At 41.9% G+C, this 17,978-nt stretch overlaps 1 protein-coding gene across 2 annotated transcripts; it reads left to right on the top strand.

The window, feature by feature from the left end:
- Window positions 1-265: 265 nt before the first annotated feature.
- LOC144718742 (uncharacterized) lies at window positions 266-17,739 on the top strand. Of its 2 annotated transcripts, XM_078594242.1 has the most exons (14): window positions 266-384; window positions 1,539-1,616; window positions 1,740-1,905; window positions 3,967-4,204; window positions 5,060-5,200; window positions 6,196-6,346; window positions 7,063-8,357; window positions 8,857-9,201; window positions 9,611-10,270; window positions 10,377-10,408; window positions 11,771-11,918; window positions 15,079-15,170; window positions 16,446-16,493; window positions 17,467-17,739. In XM_078594242.1, exons 2-13 carry the CDS (start codon window positions 1,541-1,543, stop codon window positions 16,468-16,470), a joined length of 3,369 nt encoding a protein of 1,122 aa, XP_078450368.1. In that variant the 5' UTR covers window positions 266-384; window positions 1,539-1,540; the 3' UTR covers window positions 16,471-16,493; window positions 17,467-17,739. The 2 variants fall into 2 exon arrangements, with proteins under 2 accessions (XP_078450368.1, XP_078450367.1); XM_078594241.1 differs by having other exon boundaries at window positions 16,446-17,739.
- The last annotated feature ends 239 nt before the right edge of the window (window positions 17,740-17,978 follow it).

The following is a 17,978-nucleotide window of genomic DNA, read 5'->3' as shown; positions in this document are numbered from 1 at the left end:
AGCGCTATTGAAGTTGCAATGAGAGTTTGCAGGTTTGCATGAACACATGATGTATGAGACAACGCAGCCTCAACTTGGATGAAGGAAATAAACTCCACGAGAACGTGTTAGGAGCCGTAGAAGTTATCGTAGGCAAACGCTTGTTTGATTATACTGCACTCCATTACGGAGTGAGCGCACAGTTGCGCGATGACGTCACCGCGCACAGTTGCGCGATGACGTCACCGCACCCAGCGGCGTTGTCGGCCGCGTGCGTGATGACGTCACCCATCGTTTCCACGCTCCTGTTCGACGGGTGTCGTCGACAAAATCTGCCATTTTAAATGTTGACCATTTAAGTTTTATTAACTTTTTTTTCTCTCTTTCTCTCCACTTACATTCACGGTAAATATATGTTAGCCTTGCTGGGGTAGCATATGTCATTGCTCTGCTCTGTTGACTTGTACTGTTACTCCGTGCGGTCTTAATGTAGCTTGTTCGATCTCCTTGCAGGAAAGTTATAGATTGTGTTTTTAAGGCCTTTGGTTGGTGTTAGCGTGTTATTAAATGTATCAGTTTCCCACTGAAATGTCAAATCATAGTCTCTAAATTATCGGCGTAAAAGCTATTTGATATTAATTTGGCTTTGTATAAAATCTGGCAGGTAGATAATTTTCTTTTTTATTGGTTACGTGTGTGATGTTGAGATTTGTGTACAATGAATTTTAGGTGTACAGTATCTTGTAATTGTATTGTTTGTTGCGGTTGAACCCAAATCAAGAGCCGAATGGCTCACAGGGTAAATCCCAATAAATTAAACTGAAACTTTGTAGGTCCAGCTCATGGTTGATTGGCCTCAAAATCTTCCGTTCTCCTATGCGATCTTTGTAAAAATATACGTGAAGGGAAATGAATGGGTCTGAAATTGTTCAAATCGGCGTGGCTTTTGTTTTCAATCAGTACCCTCTTCTCGAATAGAAGAATTATCGAGTCGATGGCAAATGATCGATGAAAAACTGAGTTGACATGAACGGCTTGGCAAGGCCTTCATCCAGCTGTGGATCATGGCCTATACCAAACTACAGCAACCAGCTAATCTGGATTATTTATGTAACGTATTTATAAGTTTTTCATAGGAGTAAACTACCTGGTTTTTAGGTTTGGACGTCTTAGGAAGGCAGCGGTGGTTATCCAATGAACAAACTAATTACCGGCATAGGAATGTGGAATTAACGTCGCTGATTCTGGACGCTCAAAAGGCGATATTTAGAAAGACATTCTGCGATGTCAAACAATGGTCTGTAAGGAATCTCCTGTTAACGCCTTCGGGGCCGTCCATAAATGACGTCACGCACTTAAGGGGGGGGGGACCTAAAAACTAAATTTCCCTGTACAAGATTATGGATAAACCGTATGTTTTGACAAGTATGGTAGTGGAGGCTCAGAAGGTAACTTTATCACTCATAAAATACTTAGAAAGCCAAACATGTTAGAAAGCATTACGGAATCCCATGCATTTTCATGATTTTATTTCTTTTATGCTTAACCTGGCTTAACAGACATGGAGAAAAAGTCAGCTTTGGGCCTGGCCTACAAGAATATGATTCCCATCCCGAAAAAAAAGATGGCTTCAAAAGGTAGTTGTGATGTTTGACTTCGGTCATGTTTTCAATGTGTTACCATGTTGCTTATTTTTTTATATAGATTATTTCAAGTAGATTCCAGTTTAAAGTTACTGACGTCGTTTAATTGTATTGCAGAGCCACATTTGGAAGAATGCAAGATTGGTGGGAGAGAGGAAATAGAAATAAAGGCGTATTTATCTCAATGTTTGCTGGACCCCAACGACATCTTTAAAATGTGGGAATTCACCAAAATATGTCTTATTTACAACCAATCATTGCTCCAGAGCTTCGGGGAAAAAAGGTGGGTGGTATTGTAGAGTCATTTCAATGGTACATTAAAAAAAAATCTTAATTCGTGGTCACTTACACAATGTGTAAAGTGATGCAAGGTTTGTGAACTAGAGGTTAGGCTAGGGTTAGTGGTGCCAAAATGGTTGTCTTTTTCGTTTTCAATGTGCTCGCACGGCAAATCAGATAAAAGCACTGGTTGTTTAAAGGTTCATGCACCATTGGAAAGTTACGTCATGCTTTTGCTGTTCTGAATCAGTTAAAAAAATATGTTTTACTCTTTGGTTCTTTCGGTAAAGTCACGTAGAAAATAAAGTCAAATTATAATAGAATACGACGTTTCGATTGCAACACAAGCAACCATCATCAAAGAATGAGAAGAGCCTGGTCAGCCAGGTGGGGTGTTGGCTGTTGTGTTGTCCGGCTCTCTGTGTTGTGTTGAATTCTGTTTCCAAGTTTACTATGTTTTTTTCTCATTCATTCTTACCTGATGACGGTTGCTTGTGGTGCAATCGAAAAGTCGTATTCTATTATTATTTGACATTATTTTCTACGTGACTTTACCGAAATAACCAAAGAGTAATTCCTGCAGTCACGAAAGCTTCGAATCTAGTTTAAATATGTTTTGGCCAATTAAAATTAGTTCCACATTTTGGGCAGTATAGAGTGGTTGGCCATGGTTAAACTGGCCCCGCCATGAGAATGTGGAATTTCACCACTGTTTTTTATCCGTCAATTGAGATGAATGCCCTACCCCATTGCTCGTCCCAGTGACACTTTGACTTAATTTTTACATTAAAAAAATATTTTTACCAATCTTATCCTGATTGTGTTATTAGCATCATGTCATCAAAGAAAGTATCCATTTGTATCTATTGTGCAGCAGTGGATCTCTTCGTGTTAGAGATCAGCCCACATACGTGGATATCACAGAGATCTCGCTTAAATATCTCGAAGTGACCTTTTGTTTCACAAAGTAGGGGGCAACACACTCTCCCACCCACTCTGCAACCGAGAATAATGTTTATCACATATCAGTCAAACTAGTACTTTTTAAAAATAATTGTTAGAGCTTGAAAATGCAGCAATAAATGTAATGCGCTTTTTGTGTGAAAAGTGATTGGTGAACAGGTTGAGACCATCAACTCATTACACTTGAGAACCTGGTTTCACAGGCAGCTGCCTGGATTGAAGCGGAGGATCTCAGTGGTGCCAGTTCAGTGCTCTGACCTCTGAGACCTGTGGCCACCTTTGTCCTCTTTAGGCAATTTTATGTGCCAATTTTCATTTTGTAAAACGTGAGTGTGAATTGGGCTAAATAAATGTCTGGAACAAAACTGTTTAAAGTTACAGTCATTAAACTGTAATGAATGTTGACCAATGTATGTGTGTTTAACTTCTTTCACACTGTATGTAGGTGCGGCGGAAGGATACAAATTTAAACGCAAAGCAGTTATAAATAAATGAGTTAAAATTTTTTATTTGAAAGTGCATAGCTCGAGTGGCTTAATATTTGAAAGAAGAGCGTACCAGACTACCATAGAAACGCATCTGAAAGCACGAGATGCAGTGACCGTCTTTGTTTGATGGTTAGCCAAAAGCCGCTGCGATGATGACTGGAGTTTCTTGATGGTTTATGCTCCATGATAACATTACCAAAGTATAGTTCATTTGTGGCAAGCACTTTTTGTGTAATCAGTACGACCTGATAATGAATTAGTTCAGTAACCGGAAGCCAATGCAGCTTATCGAGCACTGGACGGCCATGGTCGGATATTTCAGTACGCGTCACGTGCCAAAGAATTTAGTACACGCTGCAGCTTGCTAATGTTTTTGCCAGATGTCTCGTAGAGTAGTAAGTTGCAATAATCGAGCCTTGTCGATACTATGCTACACGCCACTGTGTTGGCTATGTCTTGACTCAATAGTGGCCGAATGTATCGTAGAGTCCTGATATGAAATTGCAGGACCTCAATATTTTTCACGTGGTGATCAAACGACATTCTGGTCGAGTATGGTGCCGAGGCTCTTTGAATGAGTAACTAATGTTATTGTTCTCTCCTTATTCATCCAGGCGTGAGATGAAATCTTTGGGAAGGCGTGGACAAGAACTCGAAGTGGGGTTTGGCTTTTTGGCTGTTAAACACGCCACCGTGGAGTCTATTTACCGGCAGGGCCTGTGCGTCAATCATTGTGACATTAAAGCTCTTGGAGACCCCTCCCAAGGAGTCTACCTCACCCGTCATATAGATATTTGTCTCAAAGATTGCATGCAGCAAGGCTTGCTCGGAAGCACCATAGTCCTTTTCAAGGTATTGTTCTGTTAAATATCCCACAATGTAAAGAAAGGAGTCCATGAACCTTTTCCTTATATTCTTACTGTGGAAAGGGTTGTGGCTCAGTGTGTTAAGGGCAGTTTGCCTTTGGTAAAGCAAATTTAATCTTCTCAAACTGGTAGTGTTCACTGCAAAACAGCAATAGAAGAATTTGTTTCATAATCGACTTGTGAACTATAGTTTTCACTCATGCAGAGACCTTGATCTTAAACTTTAGATAAAATTTCCTAAATTCCTAAACTAATAGCCACCTGTGCTTGTAGACGCTATATAATATGCCACACTTTTTAAATCCTTTATATTAAGTTCACTTGCTTGCTTGCTTACGACCGTGCAAATCTTTCGGTCGTTTTTTAACCCACTTCCCGTGATCCAATCGAGCTGACATTTTGCACACAGACTCGTTGTGCGTGACAATGTATTTTCGTGAAATTTTTTTTCCTAAATTTTACACTTTTTAGGAAAAAATAAATTATATTTAATTACCAATTGCTTAATGGTGCCAGCCATTCATCTGACCCATAGGTGGCAGCCATCTCAAGCCATAGGACAAGAGGACTCTAGCCGCCACGCATATAAAGGATTTATAGTGAAAAACTTTGTTTTTACGGGTTAATTTTTTACGTGTTTGTACTGCATATTACATACACCGTTAATGTTTCTGTCAAGTCGTTGACATTTTTTATTCTTGCAGCCTTTTCCCAAAATTCTTAAACGTAATTTAGAAAAATAAGTATTGGGGTCATGCTTCGTTAATGACAATAAGCAGTAATAACCAGTGTTAATAACATCTGTACATCTGAAATATATCTGTATTTTTCTCTTTGGAAGGTGCTGTATGGGAAAGTAAAATCGTTGATACCTCGGACTCAACATGACAAGCCACTTGAGCCGTCTTGCAACTATGATTGTCACATACCACAGAAGAAGCCCAAGCTCAATGAACCACTAAATCTGCAGGTCTGCTCATTGGTAAATATTCCACATTTAAGCATACAGTTTACCGCTGGGCTATCCAATTATTTAAGTGGTAGATTACACTACCGACTATCAATTTGATTACATTATTTGATTAATTGGATAACACAAAAATAGTTGAGAAAAAACTGTTTCACCTCTTTTCCCTCGTGGAAGGTGATGGTCGGGCTTGGTGATGCTGTTGGCATCATCAGCCACGTCAGACAGGGAATGCCTTGTAGGGGGTTTCCTGCCTTTGGGAGGTAGGATCTGGGGATGGCCGCCATTTAAAAATGGGCCCAAGTAATCGACCACGGCAAAAGTAGTCGATTACAAGCTTTCATCACGTAAACGACTAAAGAATTTTGCTTTTAATGTTCTTTCCAATCCTTGTATATTTTTACACCTATTTCGGGGTGTGTTCCCGCTTACATTCGTTGAACTGATTTTAAGAGGTTGCCATGTGCTGCCAATTATTTAAAGTGTATGCTGTGAGACGCGACTGACTGGAAGTTTCACACACATCAAATTTGTTTGATTCATTACAATTTTAACATCTCGTACCTGTCTAACTAATCTCGATATAATTGCTATTCAGCCAGCCGTAGGCTGCTATGTAGGTTTTCATGTTTGCGTTGTATAGTTCTCCGATATAACGGCTTATTGCTCTGGCAGCTTCTCCAATCATTCCATTATTCCAAAAGACAAGATTTTATCCTGAGTGATGTATTAAAGAGGCATTCCTTAGATTCTATGACACATACACTTATAACGGGAATTTGTTAATGAAACTTCAGGAAGAAGATGCTCCATCATGCCGAACAACACGCGCTACAACCCGAAACACATTGAGGAACTAAGACGTTTTAATCTCACTGAAAAATCCCCAGCCTTCTGTTCCCTGGCATTTTGTCAAAGCGTTTAACATGCTGAACGTTCGTAGAGGGGGCATGCAAGGTTGAATGTTAGAATTGTATGATGCGTTACACAGGTTCTATTTTTTTCATCAGGTGTATCTATATGAGTATGACAGCATCATGCTGCCAGTGAAAAGGCCTCGTCAGTGCCTGCCCTATGCGGTGATAAACATGTACCGGACATTTACCTGTGCAAGAATCACTCCGCATGCTTCCCTCACTTCTTCATGGAGCCTGCCTACAGGTAGTAGCGGTTTATTTTTGGAGCGTTAACATGAACATAATATAATCATCTTTGGCCCTTTATCTAAAGCTGAATTAAAGCCCCCTTAGACCGTGTTGGTCATGGGGGTTGTTTGAATATACAGTACTTCGCCGTGATGGTCATTGTGGGTTGGTGACCAGTCCAGATACCACTCGCCACTTGTGTTATCCATTGCTGGGAATCGCAGGGCGCTAACTAGTGCCACCGCTGCACCCAGGATAATGGTCATAACGTCTTTTATTTTTATGTATTCTACCATGTACACTACATGTATGCATTGGCCTTTACTGCTACATTCCGGGGTAGGCATTTGTAATGGCAAAAACACGCAATTCTAGCATTTTCCAACAGAGGGAACTTTTTATGAGGTTTGATAAGCTGGATTGTACGGTGTAACAAAACAGAGTTTTGATGTTCGCAATACTTTTTACTCCAAGAGTAACGACAGTAAACAGCAATGTTATGTTATGATCACACTATATATTTATACTGTAATTTGGTTAGATTTTATTTACGTATTACCTTTGAAGTAGTATGCATCAATATGAATGCAAATGTGTGCTAATTTTTTCCTTCACCCTCCTGCAGAAGATTTGTTGTTCATATTTAAAATAATTTACAGTGCATTTTCTTACTTTTGTTTACTTGTGAATGCGCTTTATTGGTAAGGTTTTTATTCATTTTGTTCCTTTCAGTGCTGGATCATACCAATGGTTTAACTGTTGCAACACGTATTGGAAAGAGTATGTATGCCACAGTGGTGTACAGTGCTGCGAGAGGAAAGGGAGAGCCGCGAGCCCAGAATGGAGAGGGTATCGACGTGTCAAGAGACCCACGGCAGCAGCAGAGATTAGCTGTGTGTCAGATCTCTGTGGACACGGAGAGTCCTTCTCAGGCAGGAACAAATCCCAAGCGCCGTTGTCTCAACACGCAAATTCAGGCTGCGTTGAATTCCGCACAATCGGCGGTTACAGATTTGTTACAGACGTCGTCGTCTGCACGAGCCACATTCTCCAAAATGTCGGACCATCGAGCAAGCGAACCAGGTTTCAGTCGGAATGACAACACTTTGGACGAGAACGATGCAAATGGTGAAATGATTGTGACGAGGCCGTTGAACAAATACGGCAGCTTTGAAATTCCTCAGTCTGAGACATCCCTTAGAGAGGATCTGCAGATGCTCAAGGAGCCTGCAAGTGCAAATAACATGAATGTGAAACACAGCCAACAAAGTGCAATCTCACAGTTTAATAACCAGTCAAGAGGTGGATCAAACTGCGTGGATTGTTGTGCGGATTACTTGAACGTTCATGATGACAGCTCTGGATTGAGCGATATATCATTAAATAATAACTCGCTTTCCCAACACACAGAGTCACCTTTGTCACAGCCATCTTCACCTCCAGAGCTAGATTTAAGGGACCAAGTCCCTTCAATTGAACATGACTCCTGGGAAGATTTAGCACCTTCCGATAATGACCAATGCACATCACTAAATGTGCATTATCCCAATACTGTAGCAAACATCTGCAAATCTGATATTCAGTTAGGATTTGGCCCAAAGAAAGAGTACGTATTTAATTTGTCAAATGTGTTGCTTAATGCCAATGCAACGGTCGGACCACTGGAACTCAATCAGATGATGGATTCATGTGAGAAGCTTCTGTCACTTTTTGTGGGAGACCTTCAGGAGAGTCTGGGTGAACCTCTCAGGAATATTTTCATGTCAGCTCCATTGTTGCAAAGGTTTGGTCTGAGAGAGACTTGTCCCTCAGTTCTCCTAGAAGGTTCTGCATTGGAGACATACGTGGAGCTGCAGATGCTCTTAGAGACAACTCATTACATACAGAATCGATTAAACTTCCTGAAGGGTCTGCCGAGATTCCGCACCTTGTTGTGGTACGAAACATCACTTGGGATGGAGTCACTTGAGTACCATTTTGCCGGAACCTTGATCAACTGCCACGAACTTTCTAAGTTAAAAAAAGAGGTAGGTTTGAAGCATTTTTTTCCTTTTTACTTGGATAATGTATGTTGAATATTTTATAGTCCAACCACTGCTATCCATCAAGCAAACTCTGCACTGGAAGTTGTTGGTTATTGCCAGCAAATTCAAACATTTTAAACAAATGCTGCTGAATTGAAATGTTATTGCCAAAAGCAATCCATAATGTTAGACCGTGGTGGGCAGCAGAGGGCAGTACCGTACTTCTCCCATATTTATACCATCACAAACCCGTGCTGACGAGCACAGTGAAGTATTTTTTTTAGTTGAACACCTTTCACACCATACGTAGCCAACCGTGCCAATCGGAAGTATGGTCCTATAACACCCGCGATCCGCCATGCCATGCTGAGTGTCATTAACAACAAAGGGCTGTAGAGGTACACATACCTATGTCCTCATTAGGGACACTTTTATGGAAATGCCCTCTTCCTGCAAAGGCATGGTCATTGATATGCAAGGCAATGTCATTGCTCTCCTGCAGACCCACGCGGCCCGCGCGAGGTTGAGCAGGTGTACGGCGAACCATTATGTACTGCTGAAGTGCAATGCGGAGAGCTTGGAGTACGAACACTTGGAGACGCGGAGACTAAAGTTCTCCATCCTGCCGCATCCGCCACAGTCGGGGATGGTGAACCTGGGAAACTCGGTTGAGGAGCTGGAGGCCCAACGCAAGTGCACTCAGCACTTGCTCGGGAAGCTGTTTTATGCTCCCGCCACGGACCGAAGCGTCGAGAAGATTGAACATCTCAATCTAATTTTAAGCACCATCAAACGAAAGCAGCAGTGGCTCAAGAGCAACCAATACACGGCTCTTAACCCTAAGCAGGTATGATCAGATTATTTCGATTATTTAGCTGTTATAAATTTCCACATGATAAGCCACTTTGTTGAGCTATCATTTGTGGCCAGGTCTCTTCTGAATAAAAGCTCATAGATCAGTGGGCTTTACCTGGTAAGAGAAAAAAATTGTTTTTTTTATTTGTATATATTTTTTAAAGTGATTTTGTATTGTAGTGTTCTTATCTGCCCCTACTGGACATCTGTGAAAAAGAGCTTTATAGCTCATCGGATTCCTCCAGTATAAATAAATAACATGATTATGATTCTGATGTGCTCAATAATGTTTTGCCCACATCTTCAAAAAGCTGTCCCCCTATGGGCCTTCATGAATTACATAAGTTGAGTTTGAAAATAAATGGGTCACCTGAAAGTTTTGTTGCATTTTTTTTTGCTAGATCAGCAAGTTTGGTATGGAACATCTTGAGTGGAATGCAGCCAAGATGCTTGTCTGTCAAGAGCTGAAGGCCAAAGAGCCATTTGACAAGAAGGACTCTCAAGAGATATTCTCTGAAGTCAAAGAAAGGCTGAGGAAGATGACGGCAAATGATGTGGTGCCAGATGTACGAGCTGCAGTTGAAGACGCGAAGGACTGGCATAAGTTTGTACAGAGCTTTTCCTTCCCACGGACAATTTCCATATCTATCCAAACGCCCATATTAGACAACGGAAGTGGACATTGCAGTGTGGTGGCTCTACCAGGCAGTGAGGGAAACACAGCCCCTAAGTCACTACCTTCAGCTGAGGCTCATGGGAGTGGCAGCGGAAACAACATGGAACAGGTGGCCGCAGCAGCGTTGACGTCCCGTCAGCAGACGCAAAGTACCAAGCACTCAAGCAGGCACAGGGAGGAGTACAATGCGAATGAGTATCCAGAAGACTTACCCACCAAGAAAACTAGATTTAACTTTGATAGTGACATTCATGGAGTGGGTCTACATGCAGGCAGCAGTGATGTTGCTTTGTTGGAGGAACAGCCTTGTGTTAAGACAAGGAATGTGGAAAATGCTACTGTGGAGACTCATGCTCAGCTACAAGTTTTTGAATGTCCAACACTTGTAAGTGTTTGGTTATGTATTTCAGCATTTGTCAAATGAATTTGAAGTCTTCATTGGCATACTGAACAAGAACACGTTTGTAACTCTTGTCAACATTTTTTGGCAGGTTTTACAAACTGATGATGCTAACCTACAGATGTAAGTATTCCTTCAACATCCAGTTCATTACGAATTGCAGGCACCATTAAATATAATGGTTGAATAAAGTAAAAATGTCTCTCAGGTCAAATGAGCAATCAGGTGATGGTCATTGACATCAGTGGTCTTGAGGCAGTGGTGGCAATTTTACATTCCTAAGGTGGAGGCCATCATCTTCTTAGAAGAATGACTTACCTTTTCAAAATAGTTACTAATTTTAGGTACCCAAAGGTATGATGATGGGCTAAATTGACACCTCATTTGAGCTCACAAACTTGTGATTTAGTTGAGTACTCTATAATAGTAATTTACAGCACTATGTCAATCTACTACTGGTCACGGGGGTCGTTTGACCAACCTTCACGCCGGCCAGTGCAGTTGGTCAAGGGGGGCAATCCCAGAACCATTTAAAATATTCTCAACTGGTGTTAGCTGTGGCCGAGAAAATAACTTAGGTCGCTGCGTTCATAACACAGTGCCCTAACCGCTGTACAACTGCTCCATCTGTGTAGTGAGCGACTGCCGAGACACGTCGTGTAGAAGGCTTCTTATTTATTCTCACACTTGAAGCACAACATTGGGCGATACATCTATGCAACATTCTACGTAGCTACACATAGCCGACGCTTCTACACAACCCCATCGTCGGCGTCCAACTACATAGCTGTCTGACTAGCGCAGCGACGGCGACGATGAGAGCCTTGCAGAAGATCGGCCACGTGGCTGGACGATGAAGAGAGATGACGGCGAGCGGCAAAGCAGCCAGGACCCGCAACAGCAAGCCTCGCCTCTGGTCACGCCCCCTTCCAGAACCTGCAAGCAGGCTCCCGGAGCCTCCCGACTGACCCCGCCTTTCACCTTTACCCTAGATACGCCCTCCTCATAATTAGGCATTACGTAATATACCCATAACCGCGATTACCTCTTCAGGTCGACAGGTGGCACCCTGTCATTACACGTGTACTCCAACTACATTGCAGTATATTAAACCAGAGGTATGGTTAGACATCAGGCAGGGCAAGGAGCACATGTACAAGATGCGCACTTGTGACAGTAACAGTTTATCACAAGTAGGACATCGTAACAGCATTCTCTCGCTGCCTGTTCAACACAAGATTTCAGTGCTGCTAGACAAGATCGATGATCAATCCACGACACTGCGGGAGTGTTTAATTCCCCAAAACACCCGCAGATGATGTGCCAAATTGTTGTGCCATGTGCAAAACCATCAATTGTCAATACTTAATAGGCCCAGCCTGAAATCTTGGCCAGAGTTCAGTGGATTAATTCTCACTGCCACACGGCATGTGATAGAGGCATGTACTAATGGAAATGTGAAATTGTTGATGACTTTTGGTCCAGACTGAGACAACAGGAGGGTGAGCAGGATGAAAAATATGAAGATAAGATGCCAGGAAACAGCGTACACACAACAGTGGATCAGGCTGAAGTGAAGTTTGCACCAGCCGATCCTGGTTGGGATGGAGAGGATTGCAGTACACAGATACAGGTAATAGTAATATTTCAAGCTGATTACCGATTATATATTCAATTACTTGATAAATTGGATGACCCAAAAATAGTTGTGAAAAAGTCTCACCGCTTTTCCTATGTGTGCTGTTGGATGGGAGGTGATAGGTGGGGCTTGGTGACATCATCGGCATTAGCCACGCCACTGGCCTTTGCTTGCAGGGCATTTCCCGCCATCAGGTGGCAGAATGTGAGAGTGGCCATCGTTTATAAAGGGGCCCGAGAAATCGACGACTTTTCAGTTGATTAATTGAATTAATCGACTTTTTTTTTCCCTATCTCTAGTGATCATGATAATAGGCAATGTATTGAGCAAAGTCAATTCCATTAGCTTTTTTCATATTGGAGGAAACTAGCGTACCCAAAGTGAACCCATGCTTACGCGGGAATTACTCTGGTAATGCGTTAAATATATTGGTAAGCAACTTTCTGGACTGCCATTTATTGGGCACTTCACATTCCAGCAGTTTGATATCACAAGCTGATCTCAGCGTGATGCATTGGCATATAATAATGCATTGTTTCTTTTATCGATATTGATTCTTGTGCTCATGGTACATTGATCAGATCATACCTTTGAGAATGTTGTGCAAATTATATGCAAAGAGACTCAAATCTATTTAGGCTGAAGGAGTGAACAAAGTACAAATAAGGAAAAAGAAATATAATTCAACAAGATGGTAAAAAACACGAAATTGTATTCCTATATTAAATCGAGATTGCAAATTGTAACAATTCATATCACTGAGTAATTCATTATTGCATGCCTAATTAGCCCACCATTATAATTTTATTGAAAGATCAGTATGATGTAGATGCTTACCCCAAGCCCTCATTACTTTGATAGTGCATTGTCTTTGAGCTGTACGCCTTTTGGCGTCCTCTGGTCGAGCACCAATTGAGACGAGGCTCAAAAGAAAGCTGTCTCTGGTGTGGACCAATCAGTTTCAAGGACAATGCATATATTATCAGAGTGTGTTTTTTTTTTGCATTTTGACTGCAAGTATTGTGGTTAATGCAGACATGAACCCTTGTAAAAAGGTTTCAGTTTTGTTGCCAGAAAAAAAGGGGAAAAACATTATTTAATTCGATCAGTATTTGTTTTACATTATGTAAGGGTCATGCAAACCAGTTACAACATATACGGATTGAAAAAAAAACGATTCTTGCGTGCATGATTCTGTGAATGCAGCATGAGCTTTAGAATCAATTGGAATTGATGAATTAATGCATCATTACATGTCTGTCCATTTGTAATAAACGACTCTGGACCACGATGTCTGGCTCAGTGTCCTTTATTCTTCGGTTCGTGCTGTACACCCACACGGCTGTCTTTACTCGGTAGCTTCTCCACGGTGCTGACTCCAATGTCGGCCCGATCCACAACAGCAGCTCCGCTGCTGTTTCTCTCACACAGCCCCCCTTGGCTGTACTCTCTGCTGCTCTTCTCCCTCCGCAGCTCTCACAGCTTCTTGCTCTCTCTCTCTTCGCAGCTCCTCCTGGCAGCCACACCGCTGCCTCTAACAAGCAGCCCCCTCTCTCTCTCTCTCCGCAGCTCCTCCTGGCAGCCACACCGCTGCCTCTAACACGCAGCCCTCCTGGCTGTCTCCTCTGCAGCTGCACACCACTCCGCAGCTTCCTCTTATCTTCGGGGTTGGCTCCCGATGGCCGTCGGCGCCCCCCCCTCTCCACACCTGCCCGCGTGGCCTCACTCTTTTCCGCTCACACCCCGACTCCCTTCCTCTTCCGGTTTACCCGCTTAAAGCCCCGAACCTTCCCCCCACGTCACATGACTCCACCCCCCGTGACGTCACATCCGGAAGGTCGCTTACGCCCGCATTACACATTGATGAACACCTCGTAGACTGCTCTGCCTTGAAGAAAATCAGAAAATAAACCTGGCCGATACTGCACAGAAACATGTACTCCCTTCACGTGAGCCTCAATCACTCTTAGCACAACCACAATAATTTCCCCTTTCACCCATGCAGACCACTGGGCCCCCATTTTACCGCCGGCTGTAATACCTCATACTGGGCTACACCCAATGAAGTGCAAAACCAAATTGTTAACCACAGATCTTGTTGGTGCCATCTATTACGATCAGGCCAAAGTGGTTATGCCCATTAACCTCCTTTGGCTGTTTGCAAAAATGAAAACACCCTTAATGGAATTTAATGGTAGGTTTTTACCCTTTTAACTGGTACCAAACTGACACCTTTATTCAAGGCATCATGTTTGCAATGACCACAACACAAGTAGTCAATAAAGCAAACAAAAAGAAGCAACTCTGATAAGGGTAATAATATGCACTGTCCTTGAAGTTGATTGGCCCACACCCGAGACGGCTTTCTTTAGAGCCTAGTCCCCATTGGTGTAGGGCAAGATGACACCAGAAGGCGTACAACTCAAAAACAGTGCAATATCAGAGTATTGAGAGTTCGGGGTAAACATTTACACTATGAGATCTCTTTTACCAGTTGCCACTGGTAAAAGAGATCTCATAGTGTAAATGCCACTGGTAAAAGAGATCTCATAGTGTAAATGTTTACCCCGAACTCTCAATACTCTGATATTGCACTGTTTTTGAGTTGTACGCCTTCTGGTGTCATCTGGCCCTACACCAATGGGGACTAGGCTCTAAAGAAAGCCGTCTCGGGTGTGGGCCAATCAACTTCAAGGACAGTGCATATTATTATCCTTATCAGAGTTGCTTCTTTTTGTTTGCTTTATTGACTACTTGTGTTGTGGTCATTGCAAACATGATGCCTTGAATAAAGGTGTCAGTTTTGTACCAGTTAAAAGGGTAAAAACCTACCATTATATTTTGCCACTGGTAAAAGAGATCTCATAGTGTAAATGTTTACCCTTAATGGAATGTTTGCAATTTGTTATATATATTTTTTACAAACTTTGTTTCGAACATACCGCAGGCAGGTCATTGTGTTATATACATACCATGGGCACGAGAATAATAAAGTTTAGATGAAAAATGTGCACTGGACGGTATATAAGTTTGTTATTTTAAAGTGGTGTCCATGAAAGACACGGGTATTTGAGGTATAGTATGGTATTTTATGCAACGGGCAACTGAAGCCCTCACAATTCTAATATGCATGCATTATTCATTTGTGCTTCAGGAGCATCAGAGCAATCCCCAGCCGATAAGTACAGAGTCGTGTACCGAGAGTGTCTTTGAGGTCTGGGACACACCGGAGTGGTTTCCAGCAAGGTGAGATGGGATTTGATTTACACTGGGTCGACCACACTGTTGGGTCTACGCCTTAGCCAGGATAATTTGTAATTTGATGCAGCAAATCTGGCTGTGACGGTCCCACCTGATGACGGAGACTTGTGTTGCCTCCGAAACGTCGTGATTTTTATTATTTAATTTTAATTTCATTTTTTACCTATGTGACTTTACCGAAAGAACTAAGAGTATGAATCCTTGCAGTCACGAAAGCTTCAAATCTAGAATATTGCGTTTGAGACATTAATATTGTTACTTGAAATGCAAACAACGTGATTGTATGTTTGTGTACCACACCTGTACAAGCAGTCGGAAACAGCATTGGCATGAGATCCAGAATCACGAGCAGGTGTTATCATCCAAGCAGTTCTCATTCAAACACCATCAGTTTGATGGTGTCAGTTTGATGGTGTCGGTCTGGTTACCAATGACCTCACACGAAACAAAAAACACTGCGTCAAAAAAATGCTTTTACACTTTGGCTAGATTTCAGCTCTGAAAATTAACAAATATAAATGTGACTGCCCTGCGACACGAGTCTTCTCTGTGCAGCAGGATGGATAATAAAAGTGGTGCCCCCCGGTGTGAGTTATAGAGATTTCAGATTTATTAAGAGAATCAATTTTGTCATAACTCCTTCCACTGACCGTTGCATAACATGGGCTAATGCACTTTTCTGTGAGAGTTCAGAATGGATTCTTCATCTCACAATTTGATGCCACCCACAGCACAATCGGGATAAAATTGTGGAAAAAGACAACAAATTTGAAACTGTTTGTGACAGGTAGCACCTGTAAGTTGCCAAACTGGAATTCTCTACTCCTGCCCAAATGCCCTTTTCCCAGTTGGCTTGAATGTGCCCAGGGACATGTGGTGAAAGGCAAAGCATAAAGTTTTTTTTATTTGATTATACAAGTATGTCGGCCTTGAATTAGAGAATATATATAAAATGGCAGGAAGGTATAAGTGTATTTCAACAAAATGTTCAAATAAAATTCCACAGATTTGGAATAAAGGCATTCTAGGTTATGATATCCAAACAATATTACTGCAATGGGTCCCACACATTTGCATCATATGCAAATATGTGTTTAATTTCCCTTTTAATATGAAACACATTTGATACAAAAAAAGTTACAATAAATGATTATCTTTTATTCATCTTTTATTGGTATTAACCCTTCGTAGTTTTAAGGCCAAGAAAAATATTTTTGCTCAAACCAATAACACTTTTGTAAATGTGTTTTGTTATTTCAGATGCAGACAAACCATGAAGAATTGATTGAAATAAATTCGTGTTTTTCGGTAGGGAATAGGAAAAATATTGTATGGTTAAAATCGAGAGTTGTAAATGTGGCAAGGTTTTATTGGAAAGCATGAATGTTATTCATTTTACTAACACACGCGTAAAAATGATGGTGTTTATTACTTGCCCACCATGTGTGTGACTTCACAAGGACTACGATGGCACACACAGGTGCAAGATTTAACTGCAGAGCATTCCTCTGTTTTCAGGGCTTGTTTAGCCATGGAGAGCTGCTTTTGATCTCTCAGCACCTACCGCTTGGTATTTTGTTCTTCCACACAAAAAGGGTCATACCATTTGTAAGCATTAGCCTTCACCTAAAGCCTCTTCTCGACAGCCGGATGATGGGATAAGTTGTCTCCTTCTGATGTTTGACCTCTGTAACAGCAGCACCCAGTCATATAATTGTTGCTATTTCATTAAGAATAGAACAAATGTACGCACAATACCATTTTTAGGCATGATTCTAATACATGCATGTATGTGGTTTTCCAAATTTGCTAATGATGGTATGGTTTGTGTCTTACTATCATGGATGCTGGATGCATGGGTTTCAATGAGTGAGTTGAAACAAAAAAATTTAAGATTTGCATTCGCTGTGGTGCCTTATAACAGAAAACCGAAAACAATTCCATTCTGGCGTAAGAGATGAATGTCAACGTCGAGGTCTGCTGGCCACGGGAGGGTTTTAGGGGAGCGTTTGTGCAGTTTTGCCATTGAAGGAGGCAGAGGCTGCAGTGGCTCACGATGATCCATAGTTTGGGTTGCATGGCCACTTTTGTGCTGTGGCTTGTCTTTAATTTTACATTCATGAAGGAGGTGTGTGCATCGGTTTGTTGATGTTCTGATGCGGTCGATGGTTACACCAAGGTCTTGAAGGAATGGCAAAGCCAGGGGGTGCGATGTTTGGGTCTCGAAATTATGTGTTTATTCTGGACGTCCGCATTCTCCCGTATCTGGGTGAGATTCTAGGATGGTGGCAACACGATCCCAGAAGGAGGATCGGGACTTGAGTCTTCGGCAAGGTATATTGCTGAAGCCTTGGTTGGTGAGTAGGTTGTCATTGGCAGGAAAACATATGCATTCCCCCTTGCAGTATGCATCTCAGCGGATATTTGGTGGCAGAATGTTCACCAGAACAGGGAGTCAGGATATTTTGGTTTCGGTGTTGCGGTTATTATGCACATTGTGTTATATAATTGTGCATCTAGCAGTGTTATGTATGAGCTCCCAGACCAGACGAGAGCACAATGTACTACCACTGAGTGGATCAGTGATAGAGAACGGTAGTGTGCAGCACATGAGCTGAGGCGCCCTAGGTCGTTCCTGCATTATTTGTAGCAGATCTGTTTTATACTCTTTGGTTCTTTCGGTAAAGTCACGTAGATGAAAAATAAAAATAATAAAAATGAAAATAACTACATTAAATCACGTAATTTTGCTATGGCTGTTCCACCTGATGATGGAAGCTTGTATTGCCTCCG

The sequence above is a fragment of the Lampetra planeri genome, chromosome 5, assembly GCF_965212315.1.
Source record: "Lampetra planeri chromosome 5, kcLamPlan1.2.h2, whole genome shotgun sequence".
Taxonomy (NCBI): domain Eukaryota; kingdom Metazoa; phylum Chordata; class Hyperoartia; order Petromyzontiformes; family Petromyzontidae; genus Lampetra; species Lampetra planeri.
The sequence above is the reverse complement of the archived record's forward strand: the minus strand, read 5'-3'. Positions and strand labels throughout refer to the sequence as shown.